Source organism: Catharus ustulatus, chromosome 11 (genome assembly GCF_009819885.2).
Source record: "Catharus ustulatus isolate bCatUst1 chromosome 11, bCatUst1.pri.v2, whole genome shotgun sequence".
NCBI lineage: Eukaryota > Metazoa > Chordata > Aves > Passeriformes > Turdidae > Catharus > Catharus ustulatus.
This window is the reverse complement of record NC_046231.1, coordinates 7934717-7962497: the sequence shown is the minus strand read 5'-3', so window position 1 is coordinate 7962497 and position 27781 is coordinate 7934717. Positions and strand designations below refer to the sequence as shown.

At 40.5% G+C, this 27781-nt stretch overlaps 1 protein-coding gene across 1 annotated transcript; it reads right to left on the bottom strand.

The window, feature by feature from the left end:
- Window positions 1-634: 634 nt before the first annotated feature.
- On the bottom strand, window positions 635-27184 carry GPT2 (glutamic--pyruvic transaminase 2). The gene is made up of 11 exons (XM_033069814.1): window positions 26446-27184; window positions 16413-16502; window positions 14814-14922; window positions 11108-11241; window positions 8917-9160; window positions 8125-8204; window positions 7481-7617; window positions 6632-6806; window positions 5685-5840; window positions 4545-4657; window positions 635-3324 (listed from the first exon to the last, which is right to left on the bottom strand). Exons 1-11 carry the CDS (start codon window positions 26764-26766, stop codon window positions 3234-3236), a joined length of 1650 nt encoding a protein of 549 aa, XP_032925705.1. The 5' UTR covers window positions 26767-27184; the 3' UTR covers window positions 635-3233.
- Between the last annotated feature and the right edge of the window lie 597 nt (window positions 27185-27781).

Genomic DNA, 27781 nt, shown 5'->3' with positions numbered 1-27781 from the left:
TCTGGACAAACAGTTAAGTGTTTTTGTTCCAGAAAACACTCAGAGTCCTGATACAAAGAAAAGAAGGTCCTGCTTTTGGTGGTTCTGGCATATGCATATATGTTTATGGAAGCAGGACTAGTTTCCCTTTCCCTAGATTTTGTTTTCTTTGAAATCACAAAAAAACCCCTCCAAAATAATTCTGAAGTGTCACTGCAAAAAGACAAGATAGTGTTGCTCTGTAAATTTTATTTCCTACAAGCCATGTAAGGAGTTTTTTTTAAAGGGAACTGACAACAAAAAGAAACCCTCACCAAAGCTTTCAGGACACAGTTGATCAGCCTCAGCTGCCTGGCTGATCCTCTCTCTGAGGCTTGCTTGACTCCTGGTTACAACTCCTTACATTATAGGATTAATTATGAGCATAAAGTTGCCTAAGACCATCTCTGTTTACAGTTCTGTACTGGTAGCCAATAGTTTTGTGGTAATAAGTTGGACAAATATCAAGTTCATAAATTGGAGTGATGCAGAAAATTAATGATCTGGTACATGGGCACTAAATATTAGTGAATACTGGTCTGAACATGGGATTAAATGTATCATAGTGCAATCCAGCTGGTGTTGCTCTGGTGACATAGAAAATGGAGAAGTATGACCATTTTTTTAACATGTGCTTTATTATTTGGAAGTCTCATACATCTGAAGTACTGTTATAAGGAGCACCTGGAGGAAGATCAAACCTAGAAGCATGCATTTGAAAGGAAGGATTGTCTGTTATTAATGAAATATTTCAAAGACATGGAAAACAAGCCTTTCTGTTTTAGGTTTACAGGATTGTTCCACAAAAATGCACATTAACCTTATCACAATACATACAAATATTGTGGATGGACAATAGAAATCACCACCCTTCCGTATGAGATGCGTCAAGAATAAATTGTTATCCCTTATAATGTCAGAAACAGAAAAGGCACCATAATAGAATGTTTAGAAAAAACTCAGTTTATGCCATTATATTTTGATTCAAAAGTGTAAGAATTGCTCTCCCGACTTAAAACAAAAAGCCTTTCACACCTGTAAATTATCATTATAAACTTGTAAACCTTTACATTTTTTTTCCAGAAGTATCAGGTGCAAATGCAAGGCAAATATAAAATCTATTGACTTATTAGATTACAAATACTACCCCATGAAAAAGCTGTAGTTACAAAAATATAAAAAATATTCTAACTCCCATTGTTAGATCTTAGTTTCAATCTACACTGCAGTAAGAGTCCAAAGCCAGATCTGATTTGGACACATTCCTAGAGTAGGAAAGTGCTGTTTGTCTTATTTTCACATCATTATTCTGACCTCCTCCCACGGTTTTGCTTTCTGGGTTTGTTTTATTAGTGCATATTAAGGATGCCAAGTGTAGAGTGCTGACAGGTTGTAATTTTCAGTGGATGGTAGCAGCATAAGTGTTCTCACTGTGCTCTGCTCCCAGAAGAGCACTGCTCTGAGGAGAAAAATGAATTTTTTTCCTCCAATCCTCCACAGCAGCTTTGTGTAGCAGCCATGCCATCTTCATCCTGTGACCCCTGGCAGGTGACTGAGAGGAACAAATTCTTCTCACAAGCCTCAGGAAGGAACTGTGAGAAGCTCACTGCTAATGCTGGGTCAGACTGGGGCTGCTGTGGCAAGGACAGTTAGAGGCAACAGCTCACCTTCCTCACGTGACAGATTGGCACAGGTTTATCTGGACGGGGTTTCTCTAGCCCTTGGCTTTAGTAAGCTGGATTTGCACAGGGTGTTCAACCAGCTACAACAGCAGCCTCACAAAGTGCCAGTAGACATTAAAATGAGTTCACCTCTAAATAATAACTTAAATGAATGACTAGATTGAATGTGATATTCTTGATTAATAAATTCTGTAAATGCTGAGCCTAAGCTTAACAAATGCTAATGCTTTCATATCTGAATACTGAAAACTCTGTTCCTTTAGCCCTTTATCAGAGCTAGCAGAAGGTGTTCAGCTTCCAGCTCTAGAGAAACAGAAGCTGTCCTTTGTTCTGCAAGGAAGCTGTCAGAGATTAGTGGAGTCACTCAGCTGTACTCCTAGATAGCCACCTTGTTCAGCTGGGCTTTGAGAAGCACTCAGGATCGTTCAGCCAGCAGCAGGACTGTGGAAGATTTAAGTGTCAGCTGTACTAGCATTATCTTTATGCTTGGTGCAAGACATTTTCCTTTCAATATCTTCCTCTTCATTAGAAATCAGCCCCAGCATTTCTCCTGGTAACAGTATGTCAGTCCTTGTAAGTTCCAGCTGGATTTTAGCCAGCTAGAGGGGCTGTGTGATGTTTCCAAACAAATGTTCCCCACAGACAGAGTGGTTCTGAAAGGGTTGTGTTTTACCCTACTTGAAAGGCTTGACTGTACTCACATCTGCTTTGAGACAGTAACTTACTCTGTTCCCTGTGTAAAAAAGATGTGGGTTAACAGGAGACTCCTGGAGACTCCTGGAGCTGTTATGGCAGGAAGTGTTCAGTGCTCTTATGCTCTCATGTGTTAAATGGCACAGGAAGAAGATTGTATTCCTTGTTGTTTCAGTTTCATAAAAATATTGTTCAAGCAGACATCACGTTCACTCCTCTGATCAAAACTATATATTCCATTCCAATATACTGGGATGGCAGGATTTCTTTTCAGCAACATTTCAAAGGTATCTGCACACATCTGCTGAAGATTTTTTAAATAAGCTCACTGTCCCCACATCTTGATCAGGTTTGGAGAACACACTTAACAACAAAACCAACAAAAATTAAACCAAGCAATATCTATAATGTAGGAGTTTGGAGGTTTGTTTCTTAGAATTTTAAGATGGGAAACACATTCCTATCTAAACAATTGAACTTGGCATTTCTGTTTTGTGAAAAAAACCACATAACAGTAGTGATTTTAATGAGCAATTCCCTCAACCTATTGAGTCAAAAGTTCACAAATGTAACTTTCAATCAAGGCACAAAAACATTTACTGACTTTCTTCTCACCGCTTTCTTCGCATTCTTCCCCTTAAAAAAAAACTTGGTGTAACAATGTCTTCTACACCAGACACAACTTTAATAGTCCATTACGTTGTAGCAGTATCTGAGTCTGGTTCTATCTATTTTGAATTTACTTAAATTAGATAAACAGCACATTCTCAGCACATCATTGTTCATTGTCTGCATTTGCCTTGAAGGGGAGGGGATGAGGGGGGAAAAGCCACAGTAGTTTCATGCATATTTTTCAAGAAACTTTATGTGGAAGTCTTTCACTTTCTCCAGTAGAATCTTCAGCTTCTCTACTGGAGGAAGAATGGTCATTCTGAAAAATAATATTTAAAGAAATAAAAAAACCCAGCCCATATAGTCTTCAGAACCAAGTAAACTATCATATTTGCATATCATATTTTGATTAATCTCGAGGCACAGCGAGTAATATGTTAAGTTTAGCATCTGTTTTGATGTGGTTCTCTCTTTTTTGCATCTCTATTCTAACTGAACTATACTATTAAATTACTGTTTCTATTGGTTAGAATACAGGAATTCAAGAACTGATATTTTCTTCTGAGTATTGTAGGAGATTATCAGTAAGAAATAAATGCAACTCAGTTTCCACTGTTGGGCAGTTATGCCAAATTATACCCCGTTTTTTGAGCTTTAAGAGTTGTCAGTTATGAGTAAATGTTTATTTTTTCTTTAATTGAAAACTGAGTTCAGAAGCATTAAAACAATGCAACATCCAATTCTGCAGGTTTTAGTCCCTTTTTCCCTTTTTCTGCATACCCTGAAAATGCCATGGGGTGTGGATGGAAGGCTGTGTGCAAGACCCACAGAACACAATGGTTTTCCCACACTGGTGCAGGAATGGAGTCTAGGTTTTTCCTGGAGTTGTGTGTACCCAGGGATCTGACCCAGCTGCCTGTGTGCAGAACTGCCAAGGCTAAAGATACCCTCTGCTGTGTTGTTTCAGACTGAGGAAGTCTAAATTCCCTGATAAATTCTAGCTATCAGTGGCTTGGCTGAAGTAAAGTTCTGTTTATTGGAAGCAAAAGTAACAGTTTTGGTATTTGAATATTTAATTCAACATCTTGTTTTGGTAAAGTTATACAGAGTGTTTAAGGAACAGATTTATAGGGAAGATACTGCATTTTTCATGCAGTTTCTCCATATGGAAACACAGTTTAACCCCCTCCTCTCCCCAAAAGAATGCAAGGACAATTTTTGCAATTCCAGAGCTAACTTTAAAATGAAAGTTTAAACTATTACTACTGTTTGTATTCCTGGAGAAGGCATTTCAAATGCCAGCATGTAAAAATAGAATAAAATTATGCCAGCAAGCTGTGAAAACACCACAAACAACTTGTATAGCTCATCTAGCAGACCAGGTCTTTGACCTTGCTGTCAGTCCACAGCAACTGTCCAGTAGAAACTGGGACAACATAAACTGAAATAAAACCCCTTGTATTTAATCAGAAGCAAAAGAACTGGGATGATACTTTGCTTATTACTGCTAATTTGCTTTTAAACAAACAGAGACCGTACCTGAAATGGTAGGTTCCTTCTCTCTGGCCAAATCCACTTCCAGGTACAACACATATTCCAGTCTCTTCCAGAAGTTTCATGCAATAGAACATATCAGGTGCCATTTTATGAGCCTAAGGGAATGGATACCTTGGAATTATTGAAGTCATAATATTCCTAATATTTAGAATTTCATGATTGCTTTTTTTCTCCCCTGAAACCTAATGTTACATTATTAGTTTCTTATTCAATTTACTAAAGAAGATGAGGAACAATTGCTAATGGGGCAGTTCACACTGAATTAAAGAACAGCACTTCATGGAGGAACAGGGCTGAAGAATTTACACAAAAACTCACTTCAAAAGGAAGGGTTTAGGTAATTTTGTTATTCCCCTTGACTTGCTTGTAACTTTTGTCAAAAGTCTGAAAGTTGTACTTGGAAAAATCTAAGGCACTGACATTTGATAAGATTAAATTAATTTGAGAACTGTGTGTTCCAGTTCTGTTGGCAGTTACTATTTTTTTCCCACAGAATAATCTGCTGCCTAGGAAGTCCCCTGATTAATAACTATGAAAAGTTCTTAAATATGTACAGGTTATACACCTAATCAAATAAGCAGCTGAAAAGCAGCCCTATTTTTGTTCTCAGCTGTGCTAATAAAATTCCCTTTACAAAATGAATATTACAAATTAGGTTTCAGAGCTCTACTTAGGAACAGAAAGACTTCTCATTTATTAACATAAGTTACTGTCCCAAAGGCAAAAAGGTGAAATTTGTAAGGAAACCTCCATCCCTCTCTCTCATTCCTGGTGAATGGGGCTCCTCTGGTAGGGTCAGTAGCACACTGCCACTCACACATGCTGATCTCCTTAACCCAGGCATGGGCAGCAATTTGGAACTGCACAGGGCCAGCTACTTGTGTGACTTAAACATCAATGTCCTTGGGGACATTGAGTCTCAGCCTCAGCACTGGGATGAAATGATCTGTTCTGTTTTCCTCTCTTCAAATAAAGGTTATGTCATATTTAAGATCATACCCAGCCCATGAAATACTGCATGTACATTAAATACTCCATCTCTGGAATCAAAGTTCATCATTAGAGGTGGCAGGCACAGGTGACAGGAGGTTAAATGGATTGGGATAAGAATGACTGACTGACCTTTGCTTCCTCAATGGCTTTGGAAGGAATAAAGATCTGTGGGAAGGCATACATAGCTCCTTGAAGGGGGTTGCAGTGAACTCCTGGGATCTTGTTAAACATGTCTTCTGTTAGTTTGGCTTTTTTGGCAAGATTGTTCAAAACAGATTCCTTCTCCTGTTTAAAAGGAAGGTGTTCACATTTCAAAAGGAAGTTGGACACATTTCAAGTAGCAATAAAAACACCAAGAGAAACAATAATATTTCAAAAGGTCTCCCCCAAATGAAACACTGGTAGGGCTTTGCTGAGCTGTTGGAGCAAACCATGTTCCAAATTCCATTTGTGCTCTTAAAAACTCCAGTGCAAAAAGGCTTTAGCAGGGTACAATTACAGTGTTGCAGACAGACAATGACCTGCAGAAGTCTCTATCTGTGTGCCCTCATTCTTACAGTCCTCTTCCTCAGCATCCACTCCTGGCTATTTTTAGAGACCATGTTAATTGAACCTTTGATTTGACTTGATAATGTAATATCTTAAGCAGCCTTAGGTTCATTTTTACAAGTGAGAAATTATATATATATACTTCAATACAGATTTTCATGTTGCTCAGTATATAGAGGCACTGGATATTAAAGAAAAAGATTGATTTTATAACTTCATTTAAACTTATATTCCTGTTTTGATTTTAGTAATGGCACATCTTATTTAGTAAACCTTTTGTCATATTAAACACAGGAAAAATGTTGAATTTATGAGTAAGAAAGCTGATTTGATAATGCCTTTCTAGTATTTTTAAATGTCACACTGAGTTTATTTTCAATACTCTGCATAGTTCTGTAAATTGGTATTAATACCAGATTGCCCAAGGAGAAAGGAAAGAAAACTCTGGTCTCTGTGCATAATTTGAGTTCCCAATACTTAGGATAGGTTTGGGAAATGCACAAAAGAACAAGCATATTATTGCTGACCTTTATGAACTGTGCATAAGATTCTTCTCCAGGTACTGGAGGATTCACCACAATATCCATGGCTGCTTGTCCTGAGACTGGCGGACAGAGGCGAACAGAAAGCAGCTTAACAAGCTGTCCTTTAATTTCTGGGTGCAAGTTTATCACCTCCATGTAACCTCCTCTGTAGCCACATCTGTGACAAAGTGAACAGAAGAGGCTGGTTACCCTCAAGTCTATAAATACAACAAAACAATGAAAATGACTGCAGAAGTGGAAAGACAATTGGTGAGAATCTCACAATAGGTAAGACACAGCTTGTTGACACAGCTGCCACACTGATAATGGTTTAAGATGGAGCTGCATGACATGTTATTAAGTCCTAGTATCCCATACAGAGCTAAAGGTGAACATGCAGCTTCCCTGGTAGGCAAGTTAACAGCATGGATTTCAGAACAAGAGCATATGGCTATAGCAGCATACATTTAATAACAAAATTCACTTTCTTTCATCTCCTTCTCCCCAAAACAACCAAACCCAAACATTTGTAATATCCCAGTGATTATTGAGCTGTTCCCTTGAATGTTGGAGGCCAATTTTCCTTTATCACAGGTCCATATTGGGACTTAGGATTTCACCTTTGTGGGACTTAGGCATTAGATGTCTGAAATAAATATGCTTATTATGCGGTACTTTGAAAACCACTGAGTTAATCCATTACTCTGTGCTTGTTTTCCTTTTCTTAAAAGTCTTTAGTTAAAATTAATAGAGGATTAATTATGGTGGATTACCTTCAGGTCAGTAATATGAAAGGGCTCCAACCAGATTAATGAGGAAGATGAAATAAAAAAAAAACTAAATCAGACTTACTCGCCCATGTATCCCTTAGAGGTGGAGTGAAAAGAGGCCAGCTCAACATTGTTATAGTACTCGGGTCCCATCTCATACAGAATCTTTTTGAAAGAATGAAACTGGCATCCTTCAGAGTACACATTGTCCTGGTAAACCTGAACAGTCAGAAGACATTAATGTGCTCTGTTCCCCCAACTAAGGATAAAACACGGCCTTTAGAGAGGCAGATCTGAACTGAAGAAACAGTGCTTACACTCAAAATTTAAAAGCTGTTAGAAGACACAAGGTTCTTTGTTAAGTAATAGTTACTGTAATGGTACTTTTTATCTGATGTGATCACACTTAAAGGCTGGGACTTTAGAAAGAACAGTGAGCTTCTTTGTATGATTTAACCTTTAGTTTAAATTGATTTTCCTTCTGTTTCTTCCATTTGAAGTGGTCTGAGCACCACATAGGTTTCTCTGCTCCAGTAAAGTTCTTCCTTGTGTCCCCTACACTTTCTCTCTAGTTCAAACCCAGATCAAGCCACGTGTTATATTGATACTGTGATAACAGAGTCTGTTCCCTGTACTTAAAAAATACCAATACCACACATGGAACAAAATTATACCTCGTATGAGTACTCTTAGCTGTGCTTTTGAGAGAACAGATTATTCCATTACCTCATCAGCCAGAAGAAAGAGCTTCTCTTCCCAAGCAAAGTGTATCACATCTTCAATGCACTTTCTGCTCTGCACCTGTCCTGTAATTTGATTTTTAAAGCAAGAAGAAAGTTAGTGGAGTGTTCACATACCAATCTTTTCACCCACATCTACTCAGATTACCAGCTTTTCAAGAAGATATCCGTCTTCCTAGAAAAGTACTATTGAATTTTAGAATTCAGTTCATTAATTATGAAATAAAGGAGCATTTTTGGAAGAATTATGGTGCAAGGTAATTTAGTCCATCTCAAACAAAGGGAGTGTGAGATACAGTAATCAATCAAGGACTTCTGTGTATAGCTACTCATTGTAAATGCTCTCCTGCATGATGGTTAGGTGGGAGCCAGCTTCTCACCAATCAACCTCAACAACTCAAAAAGCTAAATTCTGAGAGAAGCTTATCACTGAGTTCTGAGTTATCACAGTCATTGCCTCTCAGAAGCCAAGAGGTTACAGGCCATACCAGAGGCAAGAGCTTTCCTAAAGATCAAAAGTGACTGAAAGTCATTCCACAAGTCTGGAAAACTTCAGTGGAAGCAGCAGCTTCAAATGGGGTCCAGTGAAGTGAATCTGCTCCCTCCTTTCTGGAGTTCCATAATACTGAAAATTAATTCCTAAAAGTAAAGCATACTGTCCTACTTAGAGCACTGATCTCTGAATATTGTACTTAGGATTTGCCTGCAATGTCAAATTAAAGAAAAAGGAAAGAAAATGGTCTTAAAACCCCCTTCATTAAACAGAATTCTCACAGACCTGTGGGATTTCCAGGGTTGATAATGCAGAGGACTTTTGGATTGCAATATGCCTTAGCTTCATTCAAGGCACGGCGAAGTTCATTCACATTTAGTGCCCAGCAGTTTTCTTCATCCAAATAGTAGTTCACCTGGATAGCATCCAGTTCAGAGATGGCTGCTGAGTATAAGGGATACTGGGGTATAGGAATCATCACTCCTGTTCGGGATTTGCCACCTCCTGAGATCAGGATCTTTAAAATTGCCTGGGGAAAAAGTAGGAATTAAAAAAATAAAAAGGTCACGCACCAGAATTAATAATATTCTCTTGAATAAATTACTAAACTTCCTAAACTTCCTTCCTAAAAAAGTGTAGTATTAAGGTGGATTTCTGTCCTAGAAGCAGATAGCCAAAGAGAATTATTTGTTTCAAGTTATTACTGGCTGTCTGAGTATGCCCTAAGCTTAATGGAATCCTCCCATGTCATAACTTCCAAAGATCGTGCCTGATCAACTGCAAAATTTAGGAAAAACATTTGGAGCACGAGGCTAGAGGGCAAGTTGGAAACAGGAATATCATGATTTTTTTTCTGAGCTCTGTTGTAAGCAAAGAAGCTTTAGCTACTTCTTGTTCATTGCCTTCCATTCATTTTATCTCATTAACCACAAGAGATCAATAAATAAAACCAGAAATTAGAACTGGGGCCTGTGCAGATTCTCCCTTGGGACAGAGAAACCTGTTTTACATTAGGAACAATTATGTTTTCATTTTCTAGTAACAGAACAGACCAAAGTCTGCATGTCTTGGGATGGAAATAAAGTCATGTGTAGCTTATGCCCAGAAGATACAAGCAGAAAGGTAAAGTTTGTGCTAAGGTCAGTGCAGACAATTTCCTTGTGCTCAATGGCTGTGTGCTGTGGAAGCTTTTCACATGTGAATTAAATAAAACAGTGCATGAGGGGCAGGAAGCAGAGAGATTTCTTGTCTTTATAACCACAGGAGAACTTTGAAGTACAGGTGCAATCAAAGCAAGCATCCTTATCAGCATGTAATTGGCCTCTAAATCCAAAAATATCTTTTCTCTCAGCAGCAGTATCCTTTAGTTTCTTTGTGGTTCTAGTACAAAATCTGCTGTTCTGTGCCTCTCATCACATACTCAGCTGCTAAGCTAATTATTTATAATCAACATAATTTTGTATCCACCACTAGTTTAAAAATACCAAGCATCCAAAACATATAATCAGGACCAAATGCATATTTAAAAACTCCTCAACACCCTTGCTCCCCTGAGGTGTGAAACAATAGTTGTTTAATCTTTAGAAGGGCCAAAGACTGAGACTCGTTGTAGTGCTGACTTTACATCAGTGGTGAGATCAAGTCAGCATGGTGCAGATTAGATGTGCTGCTCTGCCATTCCTGACGAGGTGCCAGTGTCAGAAACTCTGGAAAGCCAGTTGACTGCAGACCTCTGGAGAGCTGCTCCTGCCGGATCGCTGTCATTCTGAGCTCTGCCACTAGATGTCCTTTAAAAAACAACTTCACCAACAACACTGCCAAAGGCTCCCTTCGCAAGAGCCAGGCTGCTGCTGTACTACCAGGGAAAGTGCCTGTGTAAAGGAGCAGTCTGACAGAGACTGCTGTTCCTGTCTTAACTGAGGACCATCTTTGACCCTTGGCTGAATCCAAAACCTGAAGTTCTTCTCAAACTAACTAAAATACACAAACAGAAATAAATCTTTGGGATTTTCAGTGGCATTGATCTGCACTAGAAGAGTTTACTTGGAAGAGCTGAGACTTCTCACCTCTGAGGTCATTCCCTCTTCCCTCTGCCACTGACTGATACCCTCTAATCTGCAGTGTTTATGTGTCTCAACCACTGAGAACAACCATAATTTAGTCTGAATGCACAGAATCTTCTAAATTTATATTTAGACACCTGCAGTTCATTTAATATTACCTTTACAGAAAGGTGCAATTTAATGTATACTAAGAGGCTTTGCACATGCTTCTAAGCTGGCTCCTGACATTCACACAGGGACTTCTCTGGTTTGTTCACAGTATTGGATACCCATTGAATGTGGCTGCAGTATCTGCCAGACCAAACTCACAGGACTTTGTGAGACCAGAGGTTCAACAGGGATCTGTATGTGCAGTGGTACCTGATAAGCTACAGTTTGTACCAAGAAGGGACAGGTTTTATTTGAACACTTACAGAAATGCCATCACTTGCCCCAGTGGTGAGGTAAATGTTATCTGGATCTGCAGGAACTCCTCCATCTCTTCTTTCAATATATGAAGCAACATCTTCGCGGATGCAATTTATACCTTGACTGGCAGTGTAGGATCCTGTGAAAAATACAGAATGAGATGAGAATTGAGTGCAATGTACATCAGATTTTCTGTTTGCTAGCAAAACTTCTGAGCCAGCATTGTATGGAGTAGTTTGTATACATAAGCTATATTGATATGGATCCCCAGGACAGGTTTGCTTTATTTTACCATGGAGGAGGAAAGAAAGCTGGTTTGTTCATAAAGCAAAAAAATTAATTTAGAAGTAGACAAATAAAATAAGTATCACTAAAATACAAAAATAATGTACTGGATTCATAAAAAGGGTGACTTTAAGTCTAATCTGAAAACTGGGATAGCAATTCCATTTTTACTATATTTCAGTTGCTTTCTTTATGATGGAAGCACTCCTGAACGTAAACCAACTCCTGTTTAAGTAGTGGGAACAAGGAACAGAAGTAGTATGTGCAATAGAAAGGAAAGTAACTCCTTTTAATCCATGATAAATATAAGGATTTTATTTGCAACAGGAAAATAACACATCATTTTCTCCCACAATCTGAAACAAAAAAAATCCTAAACTGCTTCTCTCCTTCCCCCACAGCATCTCCCACAACCACTTTTCAGCAGAAATCACCCCAATCTCACGTGCAGTTTATAAAGTACAACTAATAATAGTAAATAAAATGAGATGTTAGTGTGCATCACTGCTGAAAATGTGCAGCAAATAAAGAGTAAAAATAAGCCTAGGTCAAGGTGAGGAATGAATTCAAGCTATGAAGCCTAAGACTGATGGACAAAGAAGTGACAAGTGTACATCTATTTTAGAACACTGTCAGGAAGCTGCAGAATCTTCTTTGCTTGTTGGGTGGAGTGGAATAATTATGCCTGACTTAACTCTTATCGCTCAGTTATCTGCTAGTAGTCTGCCTGGTAAGACTTCTGTGAAAGCATGATTTAAAAAGACAAAGAACCTTTGCAAGTATTGCACAATTGTATGGGACAAAATGGTGATTCAGGGCACAAAGCTCCCTGAATGTTTACTTTTACAGGACTAGAAGTTTTATTGGGACTGTACATGGGTCTTTGACCACAGCCAGGAGGATGCTGTTAAAGGAGGAGAACAAATCTAAGTTTATCTTTTGGGTACTGGGTCCTACTACTTTGAGGGTATACAGAACATTTAATTGCACCGTATTTCTACACTTAATTGTTGGCAAAGCTGATGGCTTTGAATAGAAACCCAGTGTTTGCACTGTGGGATGCAAATAAATATACCCAACCCAAAAAGCTGCATATATTACATATTTTTATATATAGGAGAGATGTCTCAAATGTCTAGAAAGATATGCCAGTTATCCCACATGCAAAGTAAGTGGTGTCAGTAGAATCCCAGAGTGTTTGGACACAGGACAAGTTGAGGACACATCTATGCCTTCATACATGGCCTGGGAGTAGTGAGATTCAAAACCATGAGTAGGGTTTTGCCAAGTAAATATTCATTGGAAGTGAGGGTATTGTAGCTGATTTCCAGAACAAAATACATTTATATTAACTTTACAATTAATACATTTAAATAGGCTGGTATAGATGTGGGTGGGGCAGTTCAAACGGATTTGACCATATGTAGTGATTTCACCTTTGTGCTGGATTGACAAATTTGCTAAAAAATAAGGTTTTGAATACAACACAGCAGAGTCAGTTTTTAATCTTTGTTTTTTTTTCATGAGAAAGGCAATTTCTCCTTCTCAGCCATAAAGAGAACAGCAGGAAGTTGTCAGACTACCAACAAAGTGACAGGGGTGACTTCTGTTCAGCTGCACGTCCCTGTGCCTCTTATTGCGTGTTTTGGGATGTTGTGCAGGGGCTGAAGAGCTCCAGAGGCAAAAGAAGGCGCTAATACAGGGTACTGGAGATAGAGAGGGTGGAGAGGAGGCAGAAAACAGTACAGCACATCAGGAAGGTGTTTAGTGGCTTTAGTTGTCAGCAGTTTAGAGGTACAGCTGATCTTGGCATAAATAATTTCAAGATTAAAAAGCATGTAGACTCCAGTTACTTACAGAACCTCAATTTATCCACTGAAATGAACAGGGTGTGTTGAGAATTAGCATCTTGTTTGCAACTGTTTCAGACCTACTTCCTCAGAATCTACTGAGCTAACAGAAATCATGGGAAATGCGTGATCTTCTAAAAAATAGGAACATATTTCTGAAACATGCAAGGCTGAATTCCTTGCAGTTCACTCCAACATGGGGTTGTGGTGTCCCACGCCACCATGCCCATAAGGGGAAGGGAGCACCAAGGGTCAAGACTAATCATTCTGAGAACTCCTTCCTTGTCTCTGAATCTGAGAATCACTACAAAGAAAGGCTGAGTCAAAATTCAAATGTATCCCCAGTAACTCCTACGTGCCAACAGTACTATGTGGGTTTATTGTTCCAAAGTAAGACAGGAAGGGGATTCATTGAGCTAAAGGAACTTCAGTTTTGATAAATGTATTTTTAATGATCTACATTAAAAGACAAACCTATACAAAGAAGGTGAAGATAAAATATATTCTGTATTAGGCTGTGTTGTTAGGAATAGTCCAAGCTTGAAATACTGCTAATGCAATCACTGTTTATGTTTTGTTTATTATGTTTTGTATATTTTATTGTTTCACAGCACCTACTCTTAAAATATATCAGTGCAAATAGGCACTGCAGTCACAAACATTAAGAAATATGCCAATTACTTTCATAAGTCCTCTGAAATGTCACTGTTTGCCTACTTGAAAGAAAGTAAGTGTGCCAGATACTTTGCTGCACCCAGCAGCTGTTGCAATATCTGCAAAGTAGAAATTCTTGTGGCATTTCCAGGTAAAAGTGGGCAGCATAATCACTAGATGAAAAAGAAATTTTGTCCCCCATTTCCTTTTTACTGAATGTGCAAAGTTTGTACTTATGTAAGTACGTGTATATGATGTGTACTCCTGTAGGAGCAGTGTTTGAAGAACAGAGCTCTGTAGTTCTTTCAAGAGTTATTTTACCTTGGAGAAACAGAGCTCTGACAACTTCAGTTCAAACAATCTTAACTAGGTAAAAGACTACCACCTTTCAGCACTGTAGTTTTCCTTTTGCAGAGGATCATCACCTTGGTACCAGAGTTTCTGATACCCCAAAAAACATACTTGAACTGATGGTTCAAAATTAAGATCCAGGAGTGTGCACTGGATTCAGCTGAGATGGACATATATTATTTGTTGACACCAGCATTATAGGGAGAGTGGATTCCTTGGCAGAGAAACAACTGGAGAAGGTGAAAGTGTAAAACCCTCCACCCAGTCTTAGCAGGAAAAACAGACCCCCAGATTAAGAGATGTCATACCAACAGAACAGAGCCTCATTAGTATTCTCTGCCACTTTCCTGGTACAAAAAAATCTAGCATTCCATTTAGAGCTATGACTAGATGTCATTGTGGTAAGAGCTCCATAGATGTATAATCCTCACCTTCTCCTCTGTCACAAGTCCTGCCAAAAGTTTGCACCATTGGTCACCACTACCACATTGCAAACTGCCCCTATCAGCTGATATGGAAACCACATTTGTTGTTTCTAGCACCAACAGGAGCAACTGGACCAGAGCCTTACCTAAGCTGTTTCCTCCACAGCCCTGCAAGATCCTCCTGGCACGCTTTTTGGCATCTTCTGGAAAGCTGGGGCTGTCCAGCAGGTTTGGGTATGTACACAGGGCCACTACCTGCAGTGACAAGAAAATGTCGATTGGCCACTTTTTCAATGGGTATTTTAAGTTAATGATATTTTGTTAACTTCCCTTGGAAATGAAGATCATAAATACTGGCTAATTTAAAACACAGGTTATTGATGAAGAGTTTGCAATTGTTTTTTTTTAAGGGTTGTGCTCACAGAAGAGAAAAACATCTTATTGGGTACCAAGTTAAGCTGTAAAAACAGTTCTAGAATTATTAAGTATTTGTATTACAGACAGTGAAGATTGCAGGTGAGCTAAGCTTACTGCAAACACAGTAAAGCACAGTTATTTACTCCTATGTTATGTCCAAGAAGATCTATCCTCCACTCTTTGTGTATTACTGGCCCACTTTTACTGAAAAGAAATCAACACCTTAAATATGGAGCAGAACTAAGAAATACAATCAAATTCTGAAGTCATAGTGGAATGTTCTAATAATCCTTCCCCAAAATAACTTGTAGTTCTTACTGATTTGAATTATCAGGAAATATTTAATTTGAAAAAGAAGCAGTGATATAGAACATAGTAAAAGCAGAAACACAACCCAGCAGAATTAAATTAATGAAGGAATGTAAGACACAAAGAATGGAGAGGTCTCTCTTGAGATCAGCTTATTTATTCCAGACTCTCTCATTTTTATGGTTACATGGTGTAATATGATAGGCTGTTGTCATCTTGTGGGACAATGAGAATGAATTAATCCATGTGTGCACACAGTCATGGGGAGAATGAATTTCCTTTTTTATTTAATAGCATTGGAATAACATGTAATACATTTGAATAATTTATAAGAAGCTCAGTTCTCCTTAGTTTGCTACATAGCTCAATTTTATAATGTCAGCACCTGGACTCTTAGTTTGATAAGGCTTCAGTCCTGGAACTCTGACTTTACATTATTATAGATGGATTTTACATGAGGGTGTGAGGGATGCTCAGTAAATAATATGATACTAATTTTAACCTTATTTGTGTATAGGAATAATATATAAATATAAAATATGAAATATGAATTCTGTTGTAATCTTTCCTGAAAGCTAACCCACCAATTAGCTTGCCCAGTAGCTTCCCCAGAGGTAAAATGTGCAAAATTAGGCACAGTACAAGCAGTTGAACCCAGCTACGTGCAGATTTCAAAGTATTCTCTCAGATGAAGAAAGGCTTTTGCTTTTTTCTTTAAAGAGAACCACTTCCTTTTTTGAAGAACATTATTGACAATGAATGTGCTGACTGATAACACAGAAGTGGCAGGAAAAAGTATGGGTGGGGAATGATATGGAAACTAAGGAAAGCTACTGTGTTAAAAGAGGACAAGCAGCAAACAATAGGACTTTGGCTCAGAAATGAACATTTTAATTCTTTACAAAAGAACTATTTTAAGTCTAATTGCATCTAGGGAATAATTTATAGTAATACCTATATCAGGCAGCTTTAAGGAGTTCTAATAAAAAATAAATAATAATATTTTATAGTAGTCTTACCTGACGGAGGAAGGTGATTGGTCTCTGTCCCATTGCATGTGCATCTCCAATGTTGGCTTTAATCACTTCAGTAAAAGGTTTTTTGATTCCCTAGAAAGGGATCATTCAGAATATTTTGTTAGGGCTGAAGCAGAAGATTCTTTTTTAGTATCTGTCATGTGGCTGTAACTAAACAGTGCCCCATCTCAGAACAGCTACAGTGTTTAATGTAAAGCTTAATCATTTCTTACACAATACTGCCAGTAAATCTTAAATGGTTTACAGAAATTGTGTTGACTGTAACACATTTTTAATGATAGGATGGCTTTTATTTTTCTGCAGCTGCAAGTAAGAGACTGACTTGGCTGGAAACTACACACTGAAGAAGAAAAGATGACAAAAAGCCATTTTGAATTATCAGTATTAGAGCAACTTCTTTGAGACACCTAAGGGAGGGATGGATCAGTCAAGAAGCTAAAAAGACTTGAGGATATTTGAGAAACCACCAACAAAAGAAACCTCAAGACCTTTAGTTCTTTTAGAGTAAAAATAGTAAAGATACTCCTTACTTTACACTTAGATTAAATATTCCTTGACCCCACTTTTCCATGTAGAGATGTTTCACAAAATATATCATAGTGAGGCTCTGTATGATAAACAGCAGAAGTGCTAAATAATCACCATGAATATTTAAAAGCTTCCTAGTCTCCAAAATCTGAACAGCCAGCCATTTTTGCTGTGAGAAACTGAATACATCATGAGAACACGGGGAAAGAAGTTAATGAATGTTGATTAATAATCACAGCTCTTTAAAAAGTGAAATAAAATAAGGGCATAAAAAAGGCAAGGAACTGACGTGGTTGAAAAAACTACCAGTGGTTTAAATAAAAAAAGGAAGGCCAACATTACAAGATGAATAAGTGAGAGAGGCAATAATAGAGTTTTTCTAATGTATATTTCAGAGAAAATAGGGAGGCATCCTAACAGTGACAGAATTGTGGACTAAGGAACTGCAAAATCAGAGTGATTGGTTTTCTGTAGAAAATTACTTATAACAACTTGGTATGGACTCAGAAAGCCTCTTCCTGATCCATGTATTTACAGCCAATGACTGGATTTGGATATAGAATATGTGGCTACAAGCCTTAACTAATTTTTGTTTTTCACCATGGACTATGGTGTTGGACTTCATTGACAGACCAGAAGCCAGATGTGCAAATAACAATAATACAGGCAGTCACCAGGGATACAGATTCCCAGGTATGCCAAGATCTGGAGGTTTAAGGCTGCACAATTCACAGTACCCCACTGGATGGATCCAGTCCATCCAATATCTGAGAGCCTTTGGGTTTTTTTCTTTTAAAATTAAGTATGTAGTTAGAAATGGAAATGGCATTGGGACCAGAAAATTTGGCTTACATGATCCTGAATGAGAAGGGTCAATTTCATATGGCCTTACATTTAGTAGCAATTGGAAAAAAAAAAAAAGCTCACTTAAAAAATTGAAAGTGACACAATGAGTCCATCAAGTCATTTGCTTTTATGCTTGTTGATCTAAGTGAGCCCCCAAACTAAGAGCAGCATTTCAGCTCTAAATAAAGAATTAGAAATAGGGATGCCATATAGACATTACATTTATCTGGGGCTGAAGTTTACTAATTTATGAGTAATGTAAACAGCTAAAAATGTGTTCTCTTCAAGCAATCTGGGGTCCACTGAGAGCACAACACTGTCTCATTCTAATTACAAATAAATAGGAAGAGAAAGGTGTATGCAGAAGAAGAACAAACTCCATTTGCTTGAAATGAATAAAAATTCTCACATATTTTGGTTGCATTTGGTCCTTACAGCAAATTGAATCAGTTCACTAGATTTGCAAAGTAATACAAATCTGTTAAGGAATATGGATGATACTTTCTTTGGCTTAAGTTAAGCAGTCTGAAAACACAGCAACATGAAATAGAAATATTTCAGTTTATCAGATTAAAACCAAAACAAACCAACTCCCTAATAATAGAAATACCTTACATTAGACTAACCAGATTTTTTTGCTCACAATTACTATTGTGTTCTGCAGTAAAAAAATAGCTGCTTCTTTTGTTGGTGAAAGGTACCTGGCATTTCATAATGTATTTTTTGAGTTTTTATAGTGGTACAGCTATTAAAACAAAGGTTACAGACCTTTTTGGTGCCTATGTCAGGTTTATCATAAATAATGTAGCTTATTAGCATTGATGCCATTTATATCTTTACTAGGGCCAAACTCAGTGGTTTTGCCATTACTGCTAGTATAGTACTCCACAAACCCCACACTTCCTTTGCTTCTCAAATGATGGACCTGGAGCAAATAGCAAACCATACACAATAGTTCTCTCACCATAAAATCTTGTCAGAGAATGAATGCTGTGTTTTCTGTGTTTCAATTCCCACATGGGCTTAAAGGCCCATGGTTCTCTTGACTAATTTGTATTTCTTGGTCTCAGCTACAAGAGCTATTGTCTTCTTTGTCTTTCTAAAGAGAAATGCTTTTAAATAACTGGAGCCTTTTCCTCCCCTGAAAATTAGTTAATATCAGCAATTCTTTAGAGAACTGTCTTCATGAGACTTGCTATATCCTCTCCTAGTGAAATCTATACAAAAATTGCTATGGCCACTTAGTATTTTTCTATTACTTGATTTCCAGTCTCTCTAGGGAAAAAAAAGAAGTATCAGAAGTTGTTCAGATTTAGTTTAGAACAAAAAGTTCTAAACAAGTTCTTAAAAAAATCTAGACAAGTTCTTTAGAACCAAAAGTTTCATCTTACCATTTCAAAAAGAAGGAACAGAAAACAACAAGCAAGAACAAGTACTGAATGTTAATGGGTCAAAGTCTCAAACCAGGAATATCAAAAGCTGGCAGCAAGAGAAATCTTGACAGTGCCTTTGACTCTGCAGATGGGTTCAAGGCAGAATTCTGCTCAGATCCTTCAGAGCAGCATCAGTCATGCCTACTTGTGTCAAGGTTTCTCCTATGGTGATGGATATGGATATCTAAGGGGAGGGTTATGCCAAATGCTTTTTGGAAGGTCTGTGAAAAGATCTGTATGAAAGGAGGAAATGTGAATGTGATGTTGATAGCCTCAATATCAATTTATAGAGCAGAGAAAAAAGGCTGCAACAGGTCACAGATTTCCTTCACTGCAGAAGGCTAAGCAGTCTTTAACCATGTCAGCAACACACATGAGCTGAGACAAGTTATGTCCCTGCAAGCCAAGAAACACACAGGGGCAGCAGAAACTGGGCCACTGGAGTTGTTCTGCTCTCCTCTAGGGATCCCCCACCACACTTCCCTGTGTCTCATCCTCTCCCTGCTGCAGGCAGGCTTGCAAGGTGCACTCCAAGGCAGCCTGGCTGGATTCAAGCAGGCAGAGCTTTGCAGAAGGGAAGCTTGCATAACAGGAGCTCTAATAACAAACTCGTGAGCAGTAAGTTCCAGACTGATTCTCCTGCCTTGTGAAGAGGGTACAAACCACATCAAGGGCACAGCAATGCCCAGCCCTACAAAACAAGCTCTGCTCCAGCCTCCCGCCCCTGGCAGCACCTCACACTGTGCTCACAACGTGATTCAGCTTCAGCTCAGAACAAGGCCAGGCTCCTGCCACTCTTCTGACAGTGTTAGCAAACAGATTTATGATAGTAGCCCTTTTTTAAAGCTGTAGAAGCCATCTTTCACTTCCACGTGTAAAAGAGAAAATATAAAAACACGTACTGTCTTTTAGTAGCCATCTTCTGGATAATGAAAGGATTTTAAAGGAATAAAAGAATCTTCAAGGATTTGGAACATATTCTTTTGAAGTTACTTCCTTCAACAGTTACCTCTGTCTCTCTGGTCTTTTTAGAGGAAATGGATCTTTTAAGAAACCTGATGAAACCTGAAGCAAGCCGGACACAATTATTCTAACAACTGTATTTAAATATCAGGCAAAATTGGGGGAAGAGATTTTTATACATGAACTAGAATACATTGGTGCAAAGTCAATATAAACCTTTATGCAGTTAACCAGGTTTGGGGAAGTTTCCTCTTCAGCTAGATATCCCCAGAGCCTCAGGAAACCCATCGGGGAAGGAGAACAGTATGAAATGATGAGCTGTCTCTCAAGGAGGGAGTCATGATGCAAGAAGTCAGGGAGAATTACTTGATCAAAGAAGCAATGTGATGCCAGAACATACACCACCCCAAAGAACTAGCATGGGGGCAACACCCTGCCAGGGGCTGCTTTGTCTCTTAGGAGTTTTAGTGCACCTGCAAAGGTACCATCTGACAATGCTGGCAAACTGCAAAATACCACTGTGCCCAGAAAGAGTAAAGAAGGGTGCAAACTGACCTGACACTGCCTTTGTTAAATCTTCAGCACATTTCAAAGGAAAACCATCAGTCTGGAGAGAGAATGTGTGGGTTTGGTAATGGCAATAGGAAAGAACTGAAAAGAGTTCCCCTGAGGAGGCCACAAAAATGTGAGCTGCTTTTAATCCCAGAAGAGAACTTGGTATTACAGCTATTTCTGAGTTTCAGTATTTGCCTGCTCCTGGCTGCTCCCAATTGTTTCATTTTCATCACCACTGCTTAGTGCCTCCTCTTGATTATCAGGCAATAACATCACACTATGAAACACTGAACTATTTCCTTGAGACTGCTTTTGCTGTGACTTGCACAAACAAGCTGTACAATCAGAGCTGGCAAACCCAAACATTTCAGCATAGCTGAGATCTATGCTGTAGCAGCCAAGTTGCTTGCTTGCTTTTTTCTCTCCTCCTCTCAAGAGGCCAAGAAAGCACTGCCCAGAGGCCCTTAACTAATAGGGACCTGAAGACCTGAATTAGCATTCCAATCTTTTTATTAAAAAAACTCACAGCAGAAAAATAAACCTGACCTGCTTACCATGGAGTAAGGCTTTGAGTTTGTATTGTGCTTGTGTAATTCAAGCTGACATGAGCTGTTTTGGGGAAGAAGAAGGCAAATTCTGGATTTTGACTTAAAAGGGCAGTGATGACTTCCATGACCCCTCATATCACATGAGAAAATCAGTGGGGGCTGAACATTAATTGGCAGATCTGATTCAGAGATTACAGAACTTCAGGACTTGTCCTTAAGTTACTTTTGCCTGACACATTGATCAAAGTGGATTTGCATTCAGAATTTTTGCCTATATAGATAAAGCACTAGATTTCATAACAGAATCAAATGACAGAATTAAAATAATGCTCATTAGAAAGTGATTATACATTAAGACCCTCTTAACTTGAAAAGTTATTGGAAAAGGTCTATTTTAAAATAAATTTTGCTAATGTATTCAACCAGAAAATATAAAAAACGCTGGATTCTGTGGGTTGATAATTGTGCTCTTGAAACCAATTTTCTTTCACCTTAATCTGCAGTAGGTTTTGCCCTCTTAAAACCCATGGGTTTTACTACAGATTCACTTATGTATGCAACATGTACAGACAACTGAGGAACAACAGTTCTGTCTTAATGAGGTCAGATGCTCTTGCCTGGAAGATACTTTCTTCGTGTGCACACAGTCACGTATTCAAAGCAGAAAATTATAGGATGGTAATTTAAGCTTAACATCTTTCATTACTGGGTGTACCAGTCAATCTTGTATCTTTTTCTTGGCATGTTAAATTATATTTCTGCATGTCACTGTCTAAATTGTGTTTTATCTTTCCAAAACTCCCAGAGACACAGTCAACTCACATTTGCAATTAAGGCTGGATTCTAAGTCAGATCTTTTCTATTACGGCTGGATTCTAAGTCAGATATTTTCTATTCAATTTAAAAGCCAGATGAATTAGTGAGGGAAAAAAAAAAAACTCTACAGTATTTTAACCAAAACACTTTAGTAGAAGCTGCCTGAGATTTCAGCTATCTAAGTGGAAGGATTTTGGTAGTTTTACTGTCTAAATAGCAATGTAGGGAGTGAACAAGTGGCTTGAATAAACATGAAACACGAACCTATTCGCAATAGTTATGCAAATGAAATGCGTGGGCACAGGAGATGAATGTACAACCCTTTCACTGAAAAGGTAAAAGAAAAATAGGGGCTTCAGTGTATAGAAACTGTATAATGCCATTGAAGGCCCATGGCTGCAGGCCCAGGGCTGGGATGCGTTACCCAGCTGTGCTATCTGAAGGAACTTCTACATGCTCCCAATATATCCCTGCACACCATCCCTCTCCCCCTTTCCCCCCTACAATTCTCTTTCAGTACCTGGAAAGTTTGGAAGGACCTTGTGTACCCTCACTGAGCCAGGCACTGCTTCCAGTGTTACCTGAGCTGACTTGTGCATCCTGAAATGCTGTTTAACATGCACACACTTTGCAAGGAGATGTAAGGCAACTTAACCCAACACAGAACTTGACATTATGTAAAACCTAATCAGGAGCTGGGGAGAAAAGGAGAGTATAAGTGACATATCAGAGCAACAGATATGAAGGGATTTTCCATAACAAGATCAGCTAAAATTAGCATGAATGCAAGGCAACAAATCAGGTATTTGTCCTGCCTGGGTTAAGTTTTAAGTTAGTTTGTTTTTACTGATTGGTAAAGAGAAGGGCTCTGCTCAGAGATTGCATTGTTCTTGCATTGAATTTGTATTCAGAAGCAATTTTCTAGTCTGAATGTAATTAAAGTCAATACTTGATACTGTGGCCATCTGTTAGCAAGTCTACACAAAGGGAGTAGAAAAAAGGCCTTATTTGATTGAGTTCTATTTAGAGTGTAATCATTTATTAAAATAGGCCTGTGCTCTAGCTTGCTTTAAAAAGTTGCCAGAAACACCAAGGAAAATGGTTGGAATCAGTTCTTTCTGTCATCATAGTAAGCCAGAATCAGCTGATTGCTACCAATAGCAAAGAGGAAGAGAAAAAGGTTTTTCACTTTTGAAGCATGACACAATTTCAAAATTATGAAAAGGGGGTTCAGGAAAGTAATTCAATCACTGATTTTGCATGAAGATTTCCATCTTGAAAGACTTAGTGTATATCAAACCCCTGAATTTCCACCTAGATGAATATGGGTCACAAACCAACAAAACTTGTGAAATCCAGGTACAGCACGCCCCACCTGTATTGGGCAATCAATCTTAATTTGCTTTGATTGAGTATTTTACTTGTCACTTACATTGGCTGAGTCCCAGGCATGTGAGCTAAAACTAATGCCTCACTTTCATTTATTTTTTTAAGGAATATCTCTTCAGTTGTACAGTCAGAGACTTCTTTAGTAACCTTTTAGTCCTTATTTCTGTGTGCACTGTGGAGTTACAGTTCCTGTTGTGATCATTTGCAGTGAATATTGAGAAGCAGCAAGTGCCAGAGAAAATAACAGGGGAGCTGCTCTTTGGGATCTGAGACAGCAGAACAACCTCAAGGAAGATGAAAGCTTACACTGTGCAAACAGCTTCAAGTAGCTGTTTCACAGTCTCCATAACAGCTGTATGAGTTACACAAGGATGAAGAGTAACCAAATGGAACCAAGTTTAAACACGAGAGCCTCTATCGCATCTGATTAGACAATGACTGCAGCCAGGGTGCGTTTAGTTTAGAAATAAATTACCTAAAGGCATCTGGGCAGAACAGGATAAATGCAGATTTACTGCCATTGCTTCACCCCTGCCTGTTCTTGTTACCCCCAGCCACTGCAGTGCTTCCAGCTCACAGTGGGGAGCCTGTGCTCTCCTCCCCGTGCAAAGCTCCTTCCCCACCAGATGCAGAAGAGTTGTTATGGGGCGATTCTTGCTGTTAGTGAAGAGTGGCTGTGGATCTAAAGATGCTGTGGGGCATCCCCTGCCTCTGTCAACCACTTCAGCCTCTTCCCTTTATCCAGCAGTGTTAATTCTGCTGGCAGTGCTTGGCCTAACTCTGTGAGCTAAGGTTGAGAGGGATGAAAAAAGCTGTACAACTTAATCAAAAGGAAACACAGAAGTGCCATTGACGTGTGAGCACACAGAATTAAATTTCAGACACATATGCATAAAAAATAGACAATTAGATAACCTATAATATTTCACTCATAAGGAACCTAGGTATTGCTCAACACTGTAACTGTATGCTTTAGCAGACAGCTTGACTAAACAAGAGAATGAGTAACAGCATTTTTATTGGAAAAGCAAAGAGGAATAAGTAACTTGAGAAATGTGGAAGCAAGTAAAGTAGTTCTACTTAAGTTGATTAGTGTTCTCTGCAGATACACTGTCTCAACTTTTGCAGTAATTTTGTCCCCTTTCCCTGCCAGCTGGGAGGTTTGTTTGCTTTTTTTGTGTTAAAGCAAAGTCACCTCTAGGAATGCTGGTAGCCATTATCAATAGCAAACATTATTTCATGACACTGGTTCAAGGAAAAAAAAATTAAATGGAAAATGCCACATAAGTAGGCATGACACGAAACTGACATAAAAATCTTTTAATAAAATTATAAACAATGATTTGCTGTTATATTTTCTCAAAAGTACACAGTAAATTATTCGCTCTGCCAGTGATTCAGCTGGTAACTGGAGTAAGCAGGGGAGCTGGGCGGAGTTCATGAAGGGCCTTTTATATTTGTTTTGTCAAGTAATATCTCCTCCTCTGTGATCTTAACTTGAAAACAAACATACTCAGTCAGAACACTAGAAGACTTTATACTCTGGAAAATGCATCCACTAGGGAACCTACTTGCATAAACACAATGACACCTTTATAAACAAGTTTTAAGGGGAAAGTCAGATGCTCCAAAATTAATCCTCCATCACCACTCTGAGCTGTTTGTAATAATTATTGAGTCAGACATAAACAATTGATGCATATACTACAGTGAACTGAAAATATGCTTCACCCTCTAAAACAAGGGGAACCAAGTAACATGAAGACCAGAGAATTACTCTCTTATGGTTATAATTGCTGTAGCACTTTTTTGTTCAAAGCATTTTATACGAACTAATGAAAATGGTCTTGCAGTACCTGTAATAAGATATTAGAAAGACTCTCTAAAGCAGTGACAGAAGGGAATAATAACTAAAATTATAGAAAAACTACTCTGCCAAATGCTTTATTCAAAACAAAAATCAGTGAGTCCTTGTGACGAGAGAAGAAGCAGTGGTTTGAACAGCAGAAGCAAAAAGCCGTGTCGGTATTGCTAAGGGATTTTTTAAATCTTTTATTCAATACTCGAGGAATAAGAAAGAAATATGAAGAACAAAATATAAGCACTGACTGATTTGGATGCTTTATTTGGCACATATTGTCCCAGACCCTTAGGAGCTACTTTATTTTCTGATCCACCAAAGAGTACCCACCACCTACAACTTTGGGCAGCGCTACTGAGTGTTTGTGCTCTGAAGGTTTGTCCTCAGGCACCTCAACTTCTGCAGCTAAAACCAAGAGAGCACATTATCGGTGATCTCCTTGGCCAGAGCAGAGCAGCGCTGGGTGAGGCTGCAGAGCAGGGCCTGGGAGAGCCGGGCCAGCTCACCTGGCAGGAGCCCGGCTCTCCCTGCCCCGGCCAAGGCAGTATCACTAAAATCCTCATGAACGACTGAAACGCTCTATCAGTATGACGAAAGCTGGTCACTAACCCCTTTGTATAACACAAAGGACACGGGATTGCAGCAAAGGGTCAAAGTGGCCGGAGAAATGTAAACAGTGCTTTATGGGGGTGTCCCGTATCTGCCTCAGGCAGCCAGTGACAGCAGATAAACAGTAGCCGGCCCGCGGGCTCCTTTGTTCCGTGCTCTGCCGCTCCCGAGGGAAGGGGCGCGGGGCCGGCCCGGCCCGGGGCAGCAGAGGGATGGGGAAAGGCTGCTGTGCTCCGGGAGTTTTTAACTCGCTACGAGGCACTGCAGCCGCACTCGTACTGCCTCCCGCTTTCCCGAGGCTTCCACAGGGTCACGTCTCAGCCCCGCGGGGTGTCACGTCCCGGCCGAGCCCCGCGACATCCCAGCCGGGAGCGGGGCGGAGGAGCGGCCGGGCAGAGCCGGTGCGGCCGCGGGGAGCCCTGCCCTGCCCTGCCCTGCCCTGCCCCGCCCCGCCGCCCCTGCCTCACCTTCCGCAGCTCCTTCTCGATCTCCCCGGCTTTCAGAACGATGGGGCCGCGCACCGCGTATTCCACCGCCTTCACTTGCGGGTTCATGGACTCCAGCGTCAGGATCTTCTCCCTGCTCGCCTTCTCGTTGATCTTCACGGCGGAGGCCTTGGCAGCGCTGCTCCAGCGCACCGTCCCCTCCCGCCGGGGACCCCGCGGCTGCCGGCCGGCCGCCAGCGAAGCGGCGCAGCGCAGAGCCATGTCCGTCCTTCCGCCCCGGCGGCCCCCCGGCCCGCACAGCCTGGCCGCAGCTTGCCTGGCAACCAGCACAAACCGATGCATGGTCCTTCGGGTCGTTCCCAAAGCCAGATTAGGGATACGAGTGCTGGGGATCGGCGTGTTTTGTAGTCGGAACCGGGCGCTAGTCAGATGTACGCGAGCAGAAGGTGCGGTCAGGACAAACGCCGAAGAGCTGGCACAGTTACACGTACACGCTCGATCCTCTCATGTCCAGATCCCGCAAACTTAATTGCAATGGATACGACAGATCTTGCAGCGTTGCGATGCCACCACGGGAGCAATAGATCCCAGCATTGCATCCGAATAGCGCTGCAGCCCTCCGGCCCCGGCAGAAGTGCCCGTGCTAGTGCTCTGGAAGAGTCCCGGGCAAACCCATCCTTCTGGCAGCCGGCGCTGGCCCCGGCCCCGGGGCGTGCTAAGGTGTGATTGCACCAGCCGCGCCGCGGGCGCGCTGCCTGGCGGGGGCTGTAGTCCCGGCTGCGCCTGCCCACGGCATCAGGTGATGGGCAGGGAACTACCGCACCCAGAGGCCTCCCCGGGCCGCTCCCGCATTGTCTGCAGGGCGGGGCGCGCTCCCGCCGCTGGAGATGCGGGGGGAGCCGGGGTCAGGGCAAGTCAGGGGATGTTCCTAAGGGAACGGCAAAGCCAAGCGTTCGCGGTGCCGGGGAGCGCTTCGCTGCCCTCGGAGCCCGCGGTGCCGCCGCCTGCCCGCGCACAGGGCGCTCCCTTTGTGTGGCTGTGCTTTTCCGTGCTGGCTGTGAGAAGCGCAGCGCTGCCCACGCTGCCCTGCTCTGTCCGTGGGGAAAAGGCCTCCGGAGCTGGTTCCGCAGCCCGGCTGGCGCTGGGAGTGCGGGTGCGCCGGGGGTCACCTGTTGCGGGCTGCTGGAGAGCGGCTCTGGAGCCGGGCGGGCAGCGAGGCTGCAGCCAGAGCCTCGTCCCTCACCCTGTCACTCTGCCAGGGGAGCATTTGCTCCTGATCCTTGCCTCCCGCGGGAACGAGCCGGTCCTCTTTCACAGTTTCCTCATTGTTTCCAGATGATGAAAATGTTTTTATCTC

What these genes read in the sequence shown, in the direction of transcription:
- GPT2 (XM_033069814.1), bottom strand. Translation starts at nt 26,766, where the DNA reads ATGCATCGGTTTGTGCTGGTTGCCAGGCAAGCTGCGGCCAGGCTGTGC. An exon ending in TCGAGAAGGAGCTGCGGAAG is followed by an intron (nt 16,503 to 26,445) that starts GTGAGGCAGGGG and finishes ATCCCTTTCTAG; the next exon opens with GGAATCAAAAAACCTTTTAC. An exon ending in GGGCAAGTGATGGCATTTCT is followed by an intron (nt 9,161 to 11,107) that starts GTAAGTGTTCAA and finishes CTTTTTCCCCAG; the next exon opens with GCAATTTTAAAGATCCTGAT.